The sequence below is a fragment of the Glandiceps talaboti genome, chromosome 4 (genome assembly GCF_964340395.1).
Source record: "Glandiceps talaboti chromosome 4, keGlaTala1.1, whole genome shotgun sequence".
NCBI lineage: Eukaryota > Metazoa > Hemichordata > Enteropneusta > Spengelidae > Glandiceps > Glandiceps talaboti.
Window position 1 is genome coordinate 4760611 of NC_135552.1, and position 21590 is coordinate 4782200.

At 35.9% G+C, this 21590-nt stretch overlaps 1 protein-coding gene across 1 annotated transcript in view; it reads right to left on the reverse strand.

The window, feature by feature from the left end:
- LOC144433564 (regulatory factor X 4-like) overlaps nt 1-21590 on the reverse strand; it is a 73335-nt gene that overhangs the window by 31694 nt on the left and 20051 nt on the right. The window contains exons 2-4 of the mRNA XM_078121882.1: nt 16597-16701; nt 13018-13066; nt 8178-8301 (exon numbers count right to left, since the gene is read on the reverse strand). Of these exons, the coding sequence (XP_077978008.1) occupies nt 8178-8301; nt 13018-13066; nt 16597-16701 (278 nt within the window). The remainder of the gene's footprint in view (nt 1-8177; nt 8302-13017; nt 13067-16596; nt 16702-21590) is intronic.

A 21590-nucleotide genomic window follows, 5' to 3' on the forward strand; every position in this document is an offset into this window, starting at 1 on the left:
TTTAATTCATATATTTTTTAATGTTTTAAGTTCACTTTAATTCATTTTAAAATGTTTTAATTTCACTTTAATTCATATATTTTTAACTGTTTTAAGTTCACTTTAATTCATTTTAAAATGTTTTAATTTCACTTTAATTCATATATATTTTTAAAGTGTTTTAATTTCAATTTGATTTATATATATTTTAAATGTTTGTTAATCTCAATTTGGTAAATAGCAGCAAATTTAATTTTGAATATTATTTTAGAATTAGATTAGTGCATAGTACGGACATATCAAAAGCTTAGTGTTCTCCCCACTATGAAGAAAACACAGTGTTAATACTGTTCTTGCTACCCAGGCCATCATGCTTGACATGCAGAAACTTTCTGCTGTGTTTCAGAAGTGTTCTACCATCTTTGAGCTTTAGTCCTGTCTGAATGACAATATTATGATAATACTTCCAGGTGAAGATAAGCGGATAATACAAATGTCCAAGTGTGTATGTGTTTCATTACAGAGTATATTTCAATGTTGAAGACTTACATATTATAGGCTGATCATTATACAAATCGTTATGTAAATTACTATATTATCGATATGTAAATTAATATGCAAATTACCAATCATCTTTGTAATATATCAACAAAATTATCAACAAAATATAATTTGTCCATTATTTTAAGTTTATGATATAACATTTCAATATCTTTGACGTCATTATCTCAACTAATTTGTCAATTAGGAAATGACTCATCAAGAACAATATCGAAAATACAAACACAATTGAGGAAATATTTGGAAATAATTTCCTTTACAGTTAATATATAAATGTTACATTTCTTGGTATCTAGTTACTTTATTGAAATCAATATACATGTAAATATTAAAGATTTGACGGAAGTAAATATAATAATTTGGAGTCCAAAATAAATTTCTGTGCCATTTAATTCACCTGCCTTATTGCAATTAAAAAGAATATAAAACAATAATTTGGATCGTTACAAAATAAATTACTGCAATCATTTTCTGCTTTATTAAATTTAAAAAGGGAATTTATTAATTTAAAACAAAAAGATGGCCTTAGTTTCCAAACTAAATTTCTGTGATCTTTTCATTAACTGTTTTTAATATCGATATTAAAGAGATTTGACAGAATTGAAGACAATGATCAAGCCTCAGTTATCCAATGAATTTCCATGACCTTTCCTTGGTAAATACGCCGGGAGTGTCGTGTTTGCTGAGATTCACAAGGAATAGGGAAGACTGGTGATATAATGGTGCTATCATATGGTTTTACAGAGAGAGAGAGAGCTCTCAGCTCATACCGACAACTGGAAAACTCCAATAGATAATAGATCACATAAAATGAAAGAACAGCAGGGGAGCTAACAGCTAGCGATTCACTCTACAAAGACGTGGCATATCAAAATCTACTTGTCTTCCTTTCAAAATGGAAAGACGCATATGGGGGGGCTTCCAGATAAAGTTCTACATTGTCAGGAAACCTCTAGGGAATGTTAAGTATACCTGAAGGAACAAAGGGAAAAAACATGACTCCAGTCTCCGAACAATGAGCACTCCCTGGACATGATGCAGCGACAAAATGCTTTGAGTTGGCATGGTAACTGGTTGCTAGGAGACAGCCTAGCAGGTATGAGTCAGGAGAAAATATGAAGGAAGCTGAGAAGGAAGAACAAATGGCTTTTTAATTCTTACTATGATCGCTGTTTGCTTATCTTTTCACAATACCAACAAAAGTGATCCATTTAAGCTCCTTAAGTAGGTCTAAACAGGTCGGGTTGCTGCTGACTGCCTCCTGTATATGTTTCTTAGGTGACTATTGACAAGGAATGGTGTTTAGGAAATTTGATGTAAAAAAGTCAAAATTGTTTACTAGTCTTGAACAAGATCAGTACAATACATTTACATTCAAAGGTGCTGTGTTAGTATAATTGTAAGCCATTGGAAGTTAACAAAAGACAATTAAACAAACATGACTCACACTTGTAAGTACAACAATCCATACTGAGATGAGAACACTTCAATACATTAATTAGATATATATTGACTTACAGGCTTACTTCAGATTAGGATTAAAATCTAGGTGCGAAAAACTATTGTTTGGCAAAGCTTAGAAAAATGTTGGTCCTGAATAAAAGATTACATCCCATGTAATACTTTACAGATAACATGGGATTGAAACATAGCCCTTTAACAATGTATTGTCACAAATATTTCCCTGTGTAATTTGCTTGCAATAAATTACAGGAGTAGCCGTACTTCGGTGGCAGTGTTTGCACTGCTTGATTCTAACAGTTGCCACTGCCATAAGTCAGTATCAAAAACCACTGAAGCACTGCTTCTCAAGTAGGAACATCTTAAAATCTACAAGTTATATTATACCACGCACAAGCCAAGTTATTGGCTTTGAACAGACAATATGGATAGTATGCCTTGGTCTACATCACTGGTTCTGAGGTGCTCAAAACATGAGTCTGAATGTTCCAAACTGTCATTAATTTTTCTCATTTTCATAAATCACGCTTGAGAGGTGTAATTGAGTTGTTCCTCGATATCATTTCTTCATTCAGCTGGTAAATACTTGTAACCTAACGGATCTGTTGAGGGACTCATAGTGACAAGGCCCCATAGGTCACACACATTTCCCTTTGAACAAAGATATTGGGGAATAATATCAAAATATACCTCTGTATAAAGTGACATATACACATGCATCCAATGGAACTATGAAATGTACAAACGGCAAGTAGATATTTATAATCTAATCTGTTCATATCCAAATTCAGATTAAAAGGCAAGTAGATATTTATAATCTAATCTGTTCATATCCAAATTCAGATTAAAAGGCAAGTAGATATTTATAATCTAATCTACTCATATCCAAATTCAGATTAAAAGACAAGTAGATATTTATAATCTAATCTACTCATATCCAAATTCAGATTAAAAGACAAGTAGATATTTATAATCTAATCTACTCATATCCAAATTCAGATTAAAAGGCAAGTAGATATTTATAATCTAATCTAATCCGTTCATATACAACTTCAGATTAAAAGATTGGTAGATATTTATAATCTTATCTGTTCATATACAACTTCATGTTACAAGATATTTACTATTTTATACACATCAGATTGAAGAGAGTATCACTCTGACTGTTTCACAATATATTTGCATTCTATTATCATATACCAATAATACTTTAACAGGTTGTCACACAATTCTACATTGCCGTTACTATAAACTAGATATTTTTGCCAGTAGAATATTTAGCAATTTTTTTTTTTTTTTTTTTTTTTTTTTTACATTTTTCAGCTAGTTCTCAAAGACTAATTTTACTAAATTACCAGACTGGTTCATTGTGTTCATGTATAAGAAGGCATTCTAGTCACTACTTATTTTTACCTATCATCATTTTCCAGCGAAGTACGTGAAAATAAGTCTAATGTGAAACTTTCCAGGTTTGCAGTATACTAAATCATGTGCTAAATCTAACTTTGTGTAAATACTGCCAAAAAAAGGGAGAATTGTTTCTGGTCAGTGGGCGCATCACTTAAATACCCTCACATCAGTCTTTTTTATTGTGTTTGTCCAGCCCATGCAGTCTGCAGATGCGTGGGGAAACACCAAAATAACCCTCCCTCCTTTAGTGAAGACAAATGCAGGGCCAATCATGAACAAGCAAATGACATCTGCCGGACATACACACTTGCTCTAAAGTACTAAATAAAAAGAACAGTATCTGCCATAAATAGTAGACTGGGTGACAGGTCTGTTAGGCCAAATAAAAAAAGTTGTTTGGTTCTGGTTACCCGACCCCCACCTAGTTTTTAACGCTGACCCTAAATTTTTTTTAAGTATTCAAGAAAAATGATAATAAAATCGAAAATCGTGAAGTCTCGCAACAAATAGTTGATGTGGAAACTAACATCAACATAAAAAGACAATATAACACTGTTCTTCCAATCTGTAATGGCTGTACATCTGATGGGAAGAAATAAACAACACAGAGACCATGTGGAAAACAATGGAAAACGTGAACTAGACACTCATACATGAAAAAAAATATATATTAAAATAAAATTTAAAAAAATCTACCTACCCCACCTATTTTTAAATTGAATGTAATCGGAACCACACAAATTTTTTTTAGGCCTTAAGATTATCAGAATGAAATTTAAAAATACCGCCAATGGCATTGTAGCACAACTGTACAGTTTCTAAAAATGTTTATCTATATGGTAGTCCATGCTAACAATAAGTTAGTTTGTTGAATGTTGAATGGCTACCCAGTTGCCTATCCAACCATGTTGCTATCTTTATGATATATGCTATCATTTGGCTGTTGCTATGGGCGTGGTCATGTTGTTAGATATATTTGCATACATTTTTGTATGTTTTTGTTCACTTGTGTATGAATTCCTGATATTATCTTTTCGATATATGTGATTATTTGGCTGTTGCTATGGGCGTGGTCTTGTTGCTATGCATATTTACATATATCATTTGAATGTTTATTCAATTGTCTATTAATCCCCGTTGTTATCTTTGCAATATATGTGATCATTTGGCTGTTGCTATGGGCGTGGTCTTGTTGCTAGGTGCATTTGCATACAGTTTTTGAAATGTTTATTCATTTGTCTTTCTATTCCTGTTGTTATCTTTGCAATATACGTGATTCTTTGGCTGTTGCTATGGGCGTGGTCTTGTTGCTAGGCAAATTTACATACATTTTTTGAATATTTATTCAATTGTCTATTAATCCCTGTTGTTATCTTTGTGAAATACACGACCATTTGGCTGTTGCTATGGGCGTGGTCATGGTTGCTAGGGTATTTACATACATTTTTTGAATGTTTACTCATTTGCCTACCAGATGATGTTGTCATTTGACCAAAATATACTGCCATTTGGTCGTTGCTAAGGGCGTGGTCATGGTCGCTAGGGCCAATTTTGTCAAAATGTTTTGAAGAAAATCTGCAGAATAACACTTTCAGAAACATCTCACCAAGTTTCAGACTCAGTGACCAAATACATTTTGAGATATAAGTTTTTGACCAAAAATGAACATTTTTACACCTAATTTGCATATCACTCATGGACTCATTGTATGCTTAATATTTCTTCATCCATACATCCCTAGATACATTCTCATTAAATTTCAGCCCCATCTGCTCGGTACTTTTGGAATTAGAGATTTTTAACAAAAAAGACACATTATTAGCCCTAATTTGCATATCACTGATGGAATCATCATGTCATGAACAAATCTTACTTTACACCCCCTTAAGAATGTTCCCACCAAATTTCGCACCAATCTGCCCAGTAGTTTCTGAGTTTAAGTTTTTTGACCAAAAATCACATTTTTTGACCCAAATCACACACCTGTGATGCGATCATTTTGATTTGAACAATTTCCCAACTAGACACCCAAGGTAATGGACCCACCAAATATCATGGCAATCGGTTCAGCAGTTTTTGACTTTAAGTTGTTTACACACACACACACACACACACAGACAGACAGACAGACGCCGGGCGATCCCTATAGCACTACTGAACAAGTTCAGTTGTGCTAAAAAATCATGTTGTCGCACAATGTTAGACAAACTGTCCTGACCAGAAACAATTCTTTTTTTTTTTTGGCAACCAAGTGTTTGAACTGTGGAGAGAGAAACATATATAAAGCTCTTATCATCTCCGCATGACAAGAGGGATAGTAATTGTATAATCTATTATCAGGATGAGCCTTCACTACCTGACCAATGACATTGTCAATTCATCTGGAGATTCATGAATTATACATAACAAATTGTCTGTGTCATGTTTGTAACCCTGGTAACAAATCTAGACATAAAATTACTCTGGTAACAAATTAAAACTGTTTGTAAACATGGTAACTGTTTGTAACCCTGGTAACAAATTGTGACATAGTTACCCTGGTAACACACTGAACCCATTTATAACCCCGGTAACATACATGTATCTTGACGATATCCTTGTAACAAACTGAGAACACTAGTAACATATTTATAGTGTAACCGACATATTGCCTATAAGTTACCATGGTAATAAATTACGCCCAGGTAACAACTTTAGACTATGTAACCCTCAAAGAAATGTTGATGTTTTGTTAGGTTACCCTGGTAACAAATCGAGACTGTAACTCAGGTTACAAATTTAGCCTGTATGTTACCATAGTGACAAAGTTGGCCTGTGTATGTGTGCTTGCATGCATGTGTATGTGTGTATACACGTGTGTGTGTGTGTGTGTATACATGTGTGTGTGTGTGTGTGTGTGTGTGTGTGTGTGTGTATGTGTGTGACAAATTTAGACCAACCCATATACATTTGTAACAAATTTAGATGCCAACCCTGACGTCATATTAGTTATGACGATACCCTGTCGTCTTTGTTCAGTGCAATGTTGGTACTTTCTGTTATATGTGTTTGTTTTGTGGTATATTCTTTGACCAGTAATATTCTTTGTGTTGTTAGTGAAGGTGTTCTGTACAGAGTGAGGTGATGATATTGTAATAAAACTAAGTTGAATTGGAATACGTACGTAACAACATAAGTTTATTTCAAGAAACTGTAAGTTATGCTAGTAACAAATTTTGACTACCCCCCAACAAAGACCATAACCCTACTAACTAATTTAAACTGTAACCCTGGTAACAAATTTAAACTTTGTGACTCCCACTCACCTCCCACTCACCACCCCCTCACCAATACATAAAATACAAATCATTTCAATTATGACGAAATTTATAAGCATTGGTTTGGTATGCTTATTTGAAAATACAGAGGAGAGGAGAAGAGATGCGACAATTCTCAGATCATGAAAATCATGAAAATAGTCTACGGATATTGAGTAAAATATCAAATATAAGGAAACACACAATGATTTAACGATCATAACGACCTGTTGTTAAGTTCATATTTCACCAAATTTCAGCTTCAGTTTCTCTATAGGCCATAATTTAGTACTCTGTTGGTAATCAATTAAAACTCTCTCATCACAAAAATTATCATCACCCAATTTCTTGCTGTGATGATCCCATACAAAGTACAGCCACGCTATTGTGATTGTGCATAGAGCAGTTTAGTATCACCCTAAGGCTTTACATAGAACGGCATTTTCAGTTGTAATTAGACTGATTAAAAATGTCAAATTCTGGCCTCCAACAGCTATCACAGTATGATCTCCCATTACACTGTCACTCCCACTGTGTACTTCCATACTAACATCACTAATTGATATTAATGACACACTGCTATTATCTCTTCTATTGCTTCCACTGTTAGCCTACTCACTCTCCAATTTCTCTCTCTTTGTCTTCAATACAATATGTTTGAGATCTGGTGATAGTGGAGCTCGTTTTTTTTTTTTCATATTGTGTCAAATGGTCAAATTGGTAACTATGATCATTATTGTTTTTGCATTGTTTTCTATAAAATAATGGTAACATGTACATGTACTAGGAGAGAGGCGGAAACCTAGTAAACTTGCTTAGTTGTGGTAGAGAGGTACAATAACTAGGGCATGGGGAGCCTGGGTATGTTTCATCTATTCCAACCAAAATACTCTTTTAGTAGTTTTCTTACAAACAATAATATTTCGCAAAACTTACACGGTGTTCAACATCTTTAGCATGGTGTGGAGTGGGTACTATAGCTGAAGGACGGGGTAGAGGGGCATGTTTTGCAAAAAGATAGCCTGTGAATGGAATGAACAAACAGGTGCCGAGCACCTTTACTTGTGTCCAACCAACATCAAAAAAATAAACTAAAATAAATTAAAAGATTAATATTGTGTAACTCTAGTAGACAACGTAATTACAGGGCGCGCTCGACTCTCATTATAGCAGTACATCGTTACTTCTGTGCTAGTTCTACTTGCAGACGTAGTACGGGACTCGATTCTGACTCCGGTGATGGAAAGGGACATTGTCAGAATTGTGTCCCGACTTACTCCGTCTGCAAGCAGGCCTATATACATCGCCTGCAACAATGCAAACATTCATCGTCAGTATTGCAAATGGGAAAAATCATAGTTGAGAAGGGGCGCCCCTCTCCTATCCACATTCACATACACTAGCAACATAATACGTACACCGCAGAGCGATATGAAATTGAAGATGCGAGGAAAACAACACGACACCTACCTTCCCAAAGCTTGCAGCGTTGACTGGCTGTGTGTCGTTCTTCTCACAGAAGTCCAAATAATGCATATACAGAGCACTGCGTGGTATACACACTCCTTCCGCTATCTCGTACGTGTCTTCAAGCCTGTGGAAAACAAAATATAAGAAAAAGTCATTTTAATCACACACAAGAAAGAGAACTTTTTCTTGACTGTGATTCAATTTCCCGCTTTGTCATTTGTTGACTTTTCTATACTTTCCACAGTGTCAAAGGTCAATAGTGCATTGTGGGAGAATTTGGCGTGGGCGATGTATGTACAACCATGGAAGTATAACCCACGGTACAACCATCATCGCATCGTAGAAAAGACAGGAAAATCAAATTCTTGGGTATAAATTGAGCATGGTACAGATTTAACTTGTTTGTGTATTTTTGCACTTTAGCAAATACAAATGAAAGCTTCCAATCTGAGTAGTAAAATGTTAAATTTAACATCTGTATACGGTCCTGCATCTACATAAATTGAACTGTCATTTGGCTAAGTCGCGTTGAAATTTCTTTAAAACTAGCCTCAGACAACTATAGACCATCATAGTGGTCTGAGAACTAGCTAAGGAAAATACTAGTTAGCAAAAATATTGGTTACATTATACAATACATTGAACAACTTACTTATGTAATTGCTACTACGCTTTTGTACAAAAACCTAACTTTCAATCGTACTATTCATGACAACCGGACAAAAATTCATGGTGATATTAAAAAATGATCAACCGATCAGTTTGTGACACGTACGTAGTTGGCCGGCTGAATGGATGAACGGAATAAAGAAACTAGATTTGGTTATGTGACTGAATGTCAAATTTGGTGACAGAACAAAAAAAAATGGATGTTATTTATGTAAATCTAACTCGTGGTTCGACGCTCGTTTTAAGAAAAATAACCCCTCGGTATTTTGGAAAGTATAGTAAGCTATTTAATTAGTTAGAACCATGGGGCGTGTAGTATTTCTTAGATTTGCTTTCCTTGTCTACAGGCTATTAAAATATAACAACGTTTTGACTTGAATGTATTTCCCCCTACCTTTATGGAGAGAACCCACTTCTACTAGTATAGAGCGTATATATAGTAGGATTCGTGTAAACATTTTCATAAAAAAATGAGCCCAACAATAGGAAACTGTCTGCACTATATAGCGGCGAGTGGGGTTTTACATCATTTTATGGTTCTTAGGAAAACAATAATCTAAACAATAATACGCGTCCCTGTGGTTAGAACAATAGACCATGAGGTGAAGTTGAACCCACTGAGTCAAAGGGTCTATGGTTTTAACAGTCTTAAAGCATATATTCGTTTCATTGTTTTCCTCGATGAATTTACGACTTTTTTTTTTTTTTTACACTATATGAGTATTGAATAAACCTGTCACGGTCATTTTTGAATCATAAATTTAAACACACAACACCGTCAGGTAAATCGCGGTAAGCCTCGGCGGTAAGATTATCATAATGCAGGCAAGTTACTCGAATTGCGTGAATCTGCGTTTTGCAATGATTAACGTAATAATATTTAGTCAAACTGATATCGATTTTTATCCCCGTCAAATGTACATGTATTACTCATATTACGTGTATACGCTATTGTATTTAACCCCATCCATGAAAATATTTGTTAATACAGAAATGTTCACCCACAGATATCATCACGAAAGTACTAAGGCTACTTGTAACACAGTAAACACATACGTGCACCTCAACTCATGTAGGAGCCCCGAATGCTTGAAGTAATAGCAGCGAGGTTAGCAAAAGCTGTTGGTATTTCAAACTGTAACTTGATAAATTTGTTATTCTGTCTAGCGGACAAACGGTTCTTGGAAAGTATTTTTTTTATCTTCACGTGAGTATGTGTAGGCTACTAGTAATAGTGTATAGTTTGGTTTGCTACATATATGTTGAAGGTAAAAACTAACAATTATCACTGAGAGAGAGAGAGAGAGAGAGAGAGAGAGAGAGAGAGAGAGAGAGAGAGAGAGAGAGAGAGAGAGAGACAGACAGACAGACAGACAGACAGACAGACAGACAGACAGACATATAAATATATATAGACAGACAGACAGACAGACAGACAGACAGACAGACAGACAGACAGAGGGGAGGAAGGGGAAGAGCGAGGGAGGAGCTCGAGGGAGGGGAAGTGAGGGAGAGAGACAGAAAAGCTAGAATGGTTGTCGCGATTTCATGATGTAACACGATAAAGATAAACCGTTTGATTTTACTTATACAGAAAATTCACATAAATTCGTTAAAAACGTTCTTTTGACATGTAAATTCGTTTTCATTTTGTTCTTGACGTAACCTAAACTATGGTAAACATGTCAAAACGCACATCATTGCTAAGGTTTCTTATCTTGTGGTTTCATTTTCCCCAATGCTAAAATGCCACAAAAGGATTACAGAATAAAAACTTGAGAATCACATGAACATTTAGTGACCTTCGAATCGACAATGACAAAAGATGCCACTATAAAAAGCACACGGGAAGTAAGCTTATAATATAGTAATGTGAACAGCAGTAATCGACTTAAGTTGTTCCACTCATGATGACGATATCTCGAGTCTGAGACGGCGAATCACGTGACTTTGATGACATTGCTACGATTCAGGATCAGCTGCTGTAGTCTTGTGCAAAAAAAGGAAATTTGTGGAATTTCATCCAAGACTACGAATAATACTTCCCTCGGGGGTCTAATAGCTTCTAATCTCCTTCTCAGGTGAGATAAGCAGTTTTTCATCATTTTCTTATCAACGAAAATTTACAAGTAATGAAACGGTGAGTAGGTTTAATGCATTGGCAATCCAATAATATTTAGAGCTCTGTTCACATAATAGACACTGATTTTACCCAGCAGAATGCTTGGTCCAATTTTCATTAACTCCACGAGATGGAAATTGGGTGTGCTTGCACTGAATTGTACATCCAGAAGGATGCAATAAAATGACATTTGTCCGATATGTGACAGGGTTCTTTTTTGTCTTTTTTTTTTCAAGTTAAGTTTCCTTCGATGCAGGTAGGAAACTATCATCTCTATGTCGGTATTCAAAGTCTTTTTTGTTTGCCTTCTTTTTCAGAACGGTACACAATTAGTAAGTTTTGGCTGACAAGCTACTTTGGGGAAGGGTATTCACAGTGCACGCACGGGTACTCCTTAACCCGGTATTCTTTGTTGTCTTGTATTCCCCGCCGTTATTGGATCACATTCGTGGATGGGCCGACTAAATAACAGGGTATTCATATTTCGACTGAAATCGGCCTGCATTGTACATTATGTAGGGTAACTGACACGCCAATCGATCGATATCGTGTTTTTATCTGTATCTTTCCCTCGCAGAGACGCCATGTGACTGCTAAATAGGCCCTACCCAATTATGGCACAACAGTATCAGGGGGATGGCAACTCCATCTTGTTTTTTTGTCACCGTTTTGCCACTACAACAAAACCACAAATCAACAAAAAGTACAACTGTGGGAAATTCTATGCTCGTTGACCGAAACCAGGGTTTATCTATGTTCTATAAATTATGTTATAACAGCATTTGATTGTCGGACGTGCATCACTAGCCACGCGGAACTAATTCTGTATTTTAGTTGTCCACATCACGGATCGTGTACTTTCAAATATTAGACAGTAGACAATTATAGTTTGTAGTTTTCTCCGTATGTTGTTAGTCTATTAAATTCCTTATAGTTTGAAAGTCCACGCGACGCAGAAAAAAAGTGACTTTTATCGGGGGGGGGCAGCAAATGACAAATGTCAGACATTATTGTTCATAAGTAAGTCAAACTCAAACTTGTGTGTCCATTTTGTTATTGCTACATTTCTAAAAGCTTTGAAACTTTTGATTTTTCTCTCTCAAAAGTCTGAATCGGACGAACTTTCTACTTTTTCTTGAGTGGGTTTTTATGAGTAGATCTAATGCCAATGATGTGGCAATGATGTGGGTTTGTTAATATATTGATTGTAATGTGAGTTTAGTAGCGTGACGGCATTTTAACTTTACCTATGACACCCAACAGGTAACTCTTGTTGGGATTATAGACCGTGACAAAGTCTATACGCTGTGAAGATTTGGTAGGAATATATACCTATGACCGGCTAGTGCCGGGGTCCTGCGACTAGGATAAATAATATGATTAAATGTGAAGACACTGAGGTACATCACTGAAAAAGTATCCGTTTGAATTTAGCTAGCGAAATGCCTTTCAAAATTTACATGTAACATATAGTTTTAGTAACAAGATATTACAGACCATTAACACACGTCGGCTTTATTTATTACATGTAAAGCAAAGGTAACTACCAGCACTCTCCGAACTAAGCCTGCAACCACCCGCCCGATGGCCATAGGCATTTACTGTATTCACACACTGTCTTATTCATGGAGGTTTTTGTGTGTTTTTACGGTTTGTCCTTGACATGGGTCACGGGGGTACATGTCAGCAAACGTCAATTTTTTTAGGAAGAAAAATGTATCCTAATAAGTTCTTAAACGTGACCGATAATAATATCTGGTATGGTATACCGTATGTGTGTTATGGGGTTTGTATATATGTGTGTGATGCGGGCAGGGGGGGGGGGGGTGCAAGACTGCCGTATGTGTTCGACGAGACGTGGAGGAATCGTAGGTATCGGTACAGTATTATTTCTGTTCTTGGGTTTAGCGGCACACGTACCATGGCATGGATAGGCTTCAATTCTCTGGTTTGTCAGATGCAAATGTTGTTTTCAAAAAAAAATATTTCAGCTGCGGAAAAAATGTGTTTAAATCATAGCTTAAATCAAAATGACAGTAAATAACTTACCATTGTAAAGTAAGTGGTGTTGAATGTGGCTTGCTGGCTTTACGAGTGCCTGTGAAAGATGTAACAAAAACGAATTGATTAAAAAGAGTAATTGCACATAGGACGTGAAACGTACGTGCACATTCCCTCTAGCTACTGTCAAAGAAACAGTGAATGTGATACCGTCATACATACACTTCTGTACATTTACTGGTTACTGTGTCCATATTGGCTGTTATTGATACATACTTTAATATCACTAAAAACTAGCAATTTAGTCTACTGTCATTGTTACATTTGCAATACAGGGCAATCAAACCATGTTGTTATCATCTGGCGTACCAAGTTTAAGATACGAGTCCGTGTATAGGTGCTCTATTTCTAACAGACCAATGTTAGTATAGCGGTGCTCTACCCTGGGGCAAATCCGTGTTCGCTGCAGTGACAGGCTTCAAAGAATACAATAGTATGATCCGTGACCGGTGCGTATAATACAGTCAAAATATCCGAGCGTGACCGGTATGGGTGAGAACCCAATGTGGCGGGGGTACATCATTGTTGGTATAACAGCACGGATTTCCCATGTATACGTACTCACTAGACAGGTAGCATTTTGTGAGGCAGTTGTTGATGTCGAGATCAATCTTGCTGCATTGAAACATCAGCCATACTCACGATTAACATAACTGTGTATTTACGGTGATTTAAGATATATCAGATAGCCATCCAATGAGTCGCATTAATAATGCAAACCCATTACATCGTAAGTGGAAATCGATCTTACTGTCATTTGATTAAAAAAACGTTGGATCAAACGTAAGCTAGTGTATGTAATACAACGATAAACACGATACATGAAAAAAGGAGACTACCTTGTTAACCCGTAACAGTACAAAATGGCTTGCAATACTTATCTTACCGAGCAAAGCACACTCCATTTGAAGTTTCCTCCCAATGTAAGAACACGACCAACGTTATCTTTTGTAGGTAAAAGTTAAAGCGGGTAGAGCTTGAAGCAGATGAACTGATTAATGATAGCAAAGTAGAACATTCGACCTGTTTGCTATTTGTTATTTCATTTCCTTTCAACGGCTTTGTCTCCCTTAACATGGCACTTCTCTTTGAAAAGAGCGGGGAGCCATATGCTATTGCATTGCTAATATCATTAAATGTATTACAGCAGCGATGGTAAATGTGGGGCCTGAATGGCGATTTGCCGTTGCCTATTCATATCGCTTTGAGTATTATCAATCATTTTAACATACAGCATATGCAAGGGGAGAGACAACGGGAAGGAGCAGGCTCTCCCGTGGATAGACCATTCGCACCTATTGTCTTCGCCGATCAAACTCAAATAAGGTGTTGATAATGACGAAATTTTTTTCTAATACTTTGACTTTAAGTCCTTCTTAATTAGGGCAGTATATTTTTCAAAGGATATCCTCCGGGAATAATTTTCGTGATAGGGACAATTACCTATTGCATTAGGAGCGTCTGAGAGCACTGTAGGTAATTTCATGGTATCATACGTGTTGTCATCATTTTTTCTCTGACTACGGTATAATGACATCCATTTCGTCGCGTAGGTCATCACGTAATGGCAAAACATCGCTATCATCAGCGCCGCAGTGATAAATCACGGTGCAAGATTTCAATTCTAAAGTTTCTTTTCTTAATCTTCGGATTATGCAAATTATGAACTTGATGGTCAATAGAGTATTCACGCAATGGCAAACCGATCGTAGATTCAGCAGCAGCATTGCACTGATATTACACAGCGCAAGATTTTCAAATTTTTTGTCTATTTTTTAAAAAGTTTTTTCTTTCTTTAAATTGGCCATCTTATGAACTTGATGGTCAACAGACTGACTATTCACGTATTAAAAAACGCCAGTGTCATCTTCAACGCCGCAGTGATATTTAATACACATGTACACTTTATAAATCACGGTGCAAGATTTGAAGTTCGGATTATGGAAATTGCCCATCAACTTGAAGGTCAACAGACTGTTCATGCAACCATCAACGATGCAGTGATGTTACACAATTCACTCATAAATCACGATGCAAATTTTTGAATCACATTTTTTTAATTCTGTGGAAAATGTGAATCAAATTCCACCAAATTGACGACGGTCAACAGATTATTCACGTAATGACAAAACATTTGTACGATCACTAATGTTGTAGTGTTATTACCTCACGGTGCAAGTTTTTTTTTCAATTCCAACCATTCTTTTTGTATTCTTCGCATTATGCAAATTTGTGAATTAAAATTTTATGACCTTGATGGTCAACTACCTACTGTTGCAACATTTTTTATGACTGCGTACTAATTAATTTTACATTGTTATTAGCTCCAAAACCCCTTATTCACATGACACCGTTAATGTCCAATTCTAACGGTGCGTGTCTGGTTTGTACACAGCCATGTACTAATCTTAGAGACAATAAATTGGGGCCATCAATTCCATTCACAGAGGCGTGACAATTTTCTCAGGGCGCTCTTTCAACGTTGACAACCATGCAAACATGGCCTTTGTGTGTATACACTGCCCTGCCATAAACGAGCGATGGTGCACTGTCAAACCCTAGCATGTTTATACTTGTTACCTTTTCAATGTCAGGTTTTACGGTTGTCATTTCTCACTTTTGATTTGGCTAAAGCCCCTCTTCTTAAACATGTAATGCTTGGTTTTCTCCATACACAAATAGTTTTCTGTTAAGCGGTTCTCAATTTTCTGCAGCTTCTGGTATTACGCGACGACGTATATACTAAAGTGTCCTTGGTACGATATGTTAACCTACACGTTTGTCAACATTGAACGTGAACGCGTCCACACTATAATTTCCATTGTAAACTTCGGCTAATAGAAACCATTGAATAAGTGTGAGTACTCAAGCTGGAAGTTTTTTTTTCATTTTAAAGAAATGCGTATGTAGTTAAACAAAGAACGCTTCCGTGGGTAGTACATATGTATAGCCACTGCTATAACTGAGAGTTTGCCATTGTAATACATTCCGATGGAGGTACAATTTAACACGGTCCGGTAGTGCAAGTAGCGTTTGACATTATAAATATCCCATCATACGCCAAGCAGCCTTAGGAAAAGGTATATCATGTCTATCTGCAATGAATATTTAACTAAAGTACTGTAACAGTTCCGCTTTATAGCACTGACTTTCTAGTAAGAGAACGTCAACACATTGTCAACGACCAATGCGAATTCTGTGTATCACGATCACTCACTGTCATATGCATGGCGATAATCTTCGGAGTTTTAAGTATTGAATAAAATCACTTTGCTTCGATTAAAATTTATAGCACATATTTAATGCAATATTTAACATGCATTACTTCTTGTACCATGAATGGTCGTATTGCGTGGTAACCAGCTTACACGTGGGTCCCAATCTGTCAGGCATACATGTATACTGGTGCAATACTCTACGCGCAGTCAACTACCTTCTACTTTTGGACAACAGAGAGGGAGAGAGAGCGCCAAATAAAAATTGAGCCCAACAATAGGAACTGCCTGTGCTATATAGCGGCGTGTTGTTGTGTTTTTTTTACATCAATACACGTATAGAACTACTTACTGTGTTTTGGTCGGTCCAAGTCTTCCAGTTCACAGTTCTCCTTTTCGTCCAAATGTTCCGTATCTTTAGCTTCAGCTTCACTCAAGCATTGCTCAATCCAGTTTTCTGCCATGACAAAACAGAATAAGCGTTGACCCGCAGTGTCATGAGTTTTACCGTGATCTCGTCCTGGGGTGAAGTTTTGTCTTCAGTCTCACATACACACACACACCGTTAAGTTGTATAGTTTACGGTGTCTCTCAATAACACGGCACGTTTGAACAGAGAGCGGTGAACACAGTGTTCTACTCTATATGTATTGTGCGTATGCATAGAGGTATAACCTATTGTGTATACGAGGCATTCTCATTCAATGGCCTTTGAATAGCGGCGTTTTGGAGTGCAAAGGATAGGCCTGTGTCATCCCAAGAACTTGTTATTTAGTGGTTTGCATAATGACACACAAATATCCCGTCAGAGTACTATGAAACACAGTTGTAGGGACGTCACCGTACAGTCTTCAGAACAAAAACTTGGCCAATGGCTGAAATAGTACGATTTGATAGATTCTTGGCGGGAAGTACAGCCAGAGATGATGAGAGAAAAGTGAGTTGGAGAGTTGACGGTAAAGTCAGCGATTAGCAGACTAGAAGCAAGATAAATGAACAAGATAGCGATTTGTGTATCTGTCTGTTATACTAATGACAGGGTTAGTAGCTGCGATGATTGGTTACTAAGTCGATGGTTTGATGTGGCTTGCGTAGACGCTGCCTTCCGAACAATACCCACATTCCTGGAGCTTCGTTCTTGTTGTCAAGGCGATCTCTATACACTTTGTGTTGTGAAAGATGTGTCAGATTATATCCAGTGACGTCATCAAGTAAAATGAACGTCCACTCATCACAATCTATTGGACGTATACACCGAGTTTTCTAATTTTGACGACGTCTGTTCGTGAATTGCACATCGAGGAAAACCTGTTTTTGTCTAGCGTTACTTCATTTCAACTACGCACTCGTTCTGTACGCACGTGGACGCGTTTGATTGACTATTTTTGATACGTCCGTATCATACATTGTAAAATGATATTGTTCAAGTTATTAACAGTTTACATTTTGAAATACATAATTCGGATAATTTTGTTCTAATGCAAGACTAGTGATGTATATACTCTGTGGCATGTTAAATTATATATAAATGAAAATCGCTAAATTGAAAACACCCAATTATTTTTTGATATAATATCTAAGCCGTTCATACTAGTAAGCTAATTTTGGAATCAGTCGAAAATCGACATTTTAAACGAGTTTTCTTTAAACTGTATTCATGGTTACATTTTCTTGAAAATTTTATAAATCGTTTTAGTTTTTTAATATGGACATGCGATTAATGTATTTCACATGATAGTAGTAATTTCGTTGTCAATTGATAACCCAGGCCAGGGTACGGGTAGACGTCATCGAACTCGAGGTTGACATGTCATATACGTACGATATTGGTAATCATTTCATTTGAGGGCGCTCTAACAATCAAAGTTTCACAAGTCATATCGCCCAAATGATTTTACAAAACAGAAATGTTTTGAATGAAAAGGAGGTAGAGCATACGAAGCTAGTGTATAGTGTAAATACACCAGTCTGAGTGGTAGCAATGTCATGACCTTCGGCGTGTATGGAAGTGCAAACAAACGTAGATTCAATATATATGTCTCGTTTCATTAAACAGCTAGGCAATCAAGGTATATTTGGAATAAAACAGGGGATACAATATCGGTAAAGCAGAAGGGCTATGTCTGATTATTTTGTATTGAAAATATTTTAATTTTGTTTTTTATTCTCGGGGATCAGAGTAAGTCTATTTCTGCATATTACAATAATTATATCCGGGATTCGGTGCCCAATGAATCCGAAGAAATTCCACGTCTCATCGGGTGAGATTTACCCTTGAAAAACAGATCTAGAAGCATCCGGTCTACATATCTACTCATTTATGACAACTATAGACATTAATGTGAAATATATGTATATAGTTATGTCAATTACGTATACTGCAATCACAATTTGACCAAAGCCAATATAGTCGTATCATACTCTATAGGAAGTAATTAGGGCGCCATCATAAATTACGACCAAGACGGGAGGTGGGGTGGGGTAGGCGTGGGGTGGAGGTGGAGGTGGAGGAATTACTGTGAAGTACCAAAACAAACTGGATAATTCCCTGCCTCGCTTGGAAATTTGAGTCCCCCTCCCCGCCCTTACAAAAGAAATTTTGAGTGACCCCCTTTCCTAAAAACAATATACATTATATATATATATATATATATATATATATATATATATATATATATATATATATATATATGTATATATATATATATACATACATACATATATAAATAAAGAAATAAATAAATGAATAGATAGATAGATAAAGTATAGACTAACTCATGTAACTAGAATCGAAAGCAATTTCGAATTACTGTCGATATAATCTACACACTACACATGGAATACGTTTTTTAAAAGAAAACCAACGGTATATCAAGTGAATGAGTGTCTTAATATATGCAATTATGTTGATATGAGCAATACGTCATAACAACAAACTGGCATGAATACTACAAGGTCAAAGTTGAGTGTATAGGAAAACCGAGAATGACTGTCAAATGGTGGGAAAATTTGTCACATGAAGTAAATGTACAGCGCCCCCAGTAGGAGGAAACTGTCTCTGTTTGAGCGAGAAGCCTTAGACATGTAAAATACACATTTCTCGTACTTTTGAACTGAGGTTTTACGTTAAAAAAAAACAAATTTGATTTTGTTATTTATTTCCTCGAATTTCCTACTAACTATATAGTACTAAAATTATTGTTTTGTATGTAATGAGACTTGTTTATTATCTCATGAAATAAAAGACCAGATTTGCCAAAAAAGTTGTAGTGAACTGAATGATACACAGTTTACACATTCGTCTCTATGAACTCTTCTTGTTAGGTCCAAACATAGAACAACTTCCTTTATCAAATGTGCCATATTTAAGAGTATCATTGGCTCCTGTCCGTTCGACTCTTTAGGAAAGACATTTTTTCTTTATATTTTGTTCTTTTATTTTTTTTTAAAATTTCCTCGACTTTTATTACAAACCAATCATGTTACCTCTACTGGAATATCTACGATGTATAGTTTAAAGTCCTAAAAATGTTGTTTTTTTCTCTCAAAGTGAATTATTTATTTGACCGTGGTGTTTTTATTGTGTTTTTGTTACGGTGTTCCCGCCCCCCCCCCCACACACAGAACATTATGGTGTAATATATGCCAAAACAGAAGTTTTATCCCCTTTAGTTTAATACCAGGCTTCAAATTTAGTAACATCAGTTCACCAAGTAACAAGCAAATTGAGAAAGACTTCGTACACAGTAACGTCACCTACAATCGTAGACAAGGGAAACAATTCATTGTATGGTACAGAGATGACAACTTATTTGTCATACAAAGATATTCGAATAAGGTATATTATTCAGTTTGTGCATAGATAGTTGTTAAACTGGTTAGTGTTGTCATCAACTGCCATCACGCGTCGTGTCATACATGTAAACCGTGAATTAGCTATAGAAGCGTTGTGTCCGGTATATATGAAATATCCACGTGTTAATAAATTTGCGCCCAATTGATGATTAGGAAGAAATAATGCTTTGCTGTTATAATGGAAGTTCACATAAAATATTTTACATGCTAGCAGTACAATCACAAAATATAAAAGTAAACAAAAAAACAAGAAAAGGTTTTTCAGAAAATGTGTATAAATTCTGTAACAAGTAAAACAAACTATCCGGTTATAATGCTCAAATGTCTGACTGAATGAAAAAACTCGACTCGACCAGAAAAAAAAAGCCGCGCATGCAAATAATAATAACATGATAGGTAGTGGCATGTAACATCTGTCAATTGACAACCATGGAAATAGAGTTCAATGGCAATTAATCAATGTAATTGTTTTTTACTGGTTATGTCATTGCATGTGTCGAGGTCAATGTCCGTCAAGGCCCCATAAGTTCCCCAATAGTTCTAACTTGAAATATTTCCTTAATATCGATGTTGCTGTACTTGATCATTGAGGTTGAAGCATGTATAATCGCCAAAGTAATTAAAGGGCCAATTCCAGTAAAAAAATTAGGTCAGTGTCTCGACACTTCCAATATGTATCAAGCCAACATGTTCACGAAAACAATCCTCACTAAAATACAACTATTTTGAAAAATACAGTCATGACAGATTTCTTACCCGTATATTCATAATACCGCAGTCCAAGGGGATAAAAAGTACGTACTAGTAATACTCTCTAAGTGTCTGTTTCATAGGCAATCGAGATGAGCTCTATGATTGTGCTACACGGTCAAAGTCACCCAGCACAATCAGCGTCATCTTATCCAACCCATATTTATATGTATTTAAACCCTATTAGCATTCTCTCAAATTAACAAATTATTGACAAATAACTGTGTGGTCTATACCTCTTTCACAAATATTTACACATGGACATCAAGCTGGTGTAAACCCTGTCATAAACGACTTTCATTGAACTGTTTTCAATAAGTGTTTGTTGTGCTTCATAAATGGCAATTTTTTTTCGAAAATTTGTCATGACGTAAAGCAACAGATACATCTGGATGCTATTGAATCGCTTGTAATGGAATTACTCTAATTCAATGAATATATATATATAAAAATAAAAGTGACTTGATGAACAGGTAGTGTACAAAGCCAGCCTTACTTCCAATCCCAAGGAAAATTACTAACGTGACAAGCAACGTTCTTCAAGCTATTACCAACACACGAAAGCTAACAAATAAACTGCGCATGTCCGAACAAAAGGGAAACACGGAAGAAATTAAAAGGTAAATAAAGAACATAGTTAGTTTTGTATGCCAGATATATATATATATATATATATATATATATATATATATATATATATATATATATATATATATATATATATCTGTTAGGCCTGGAAAG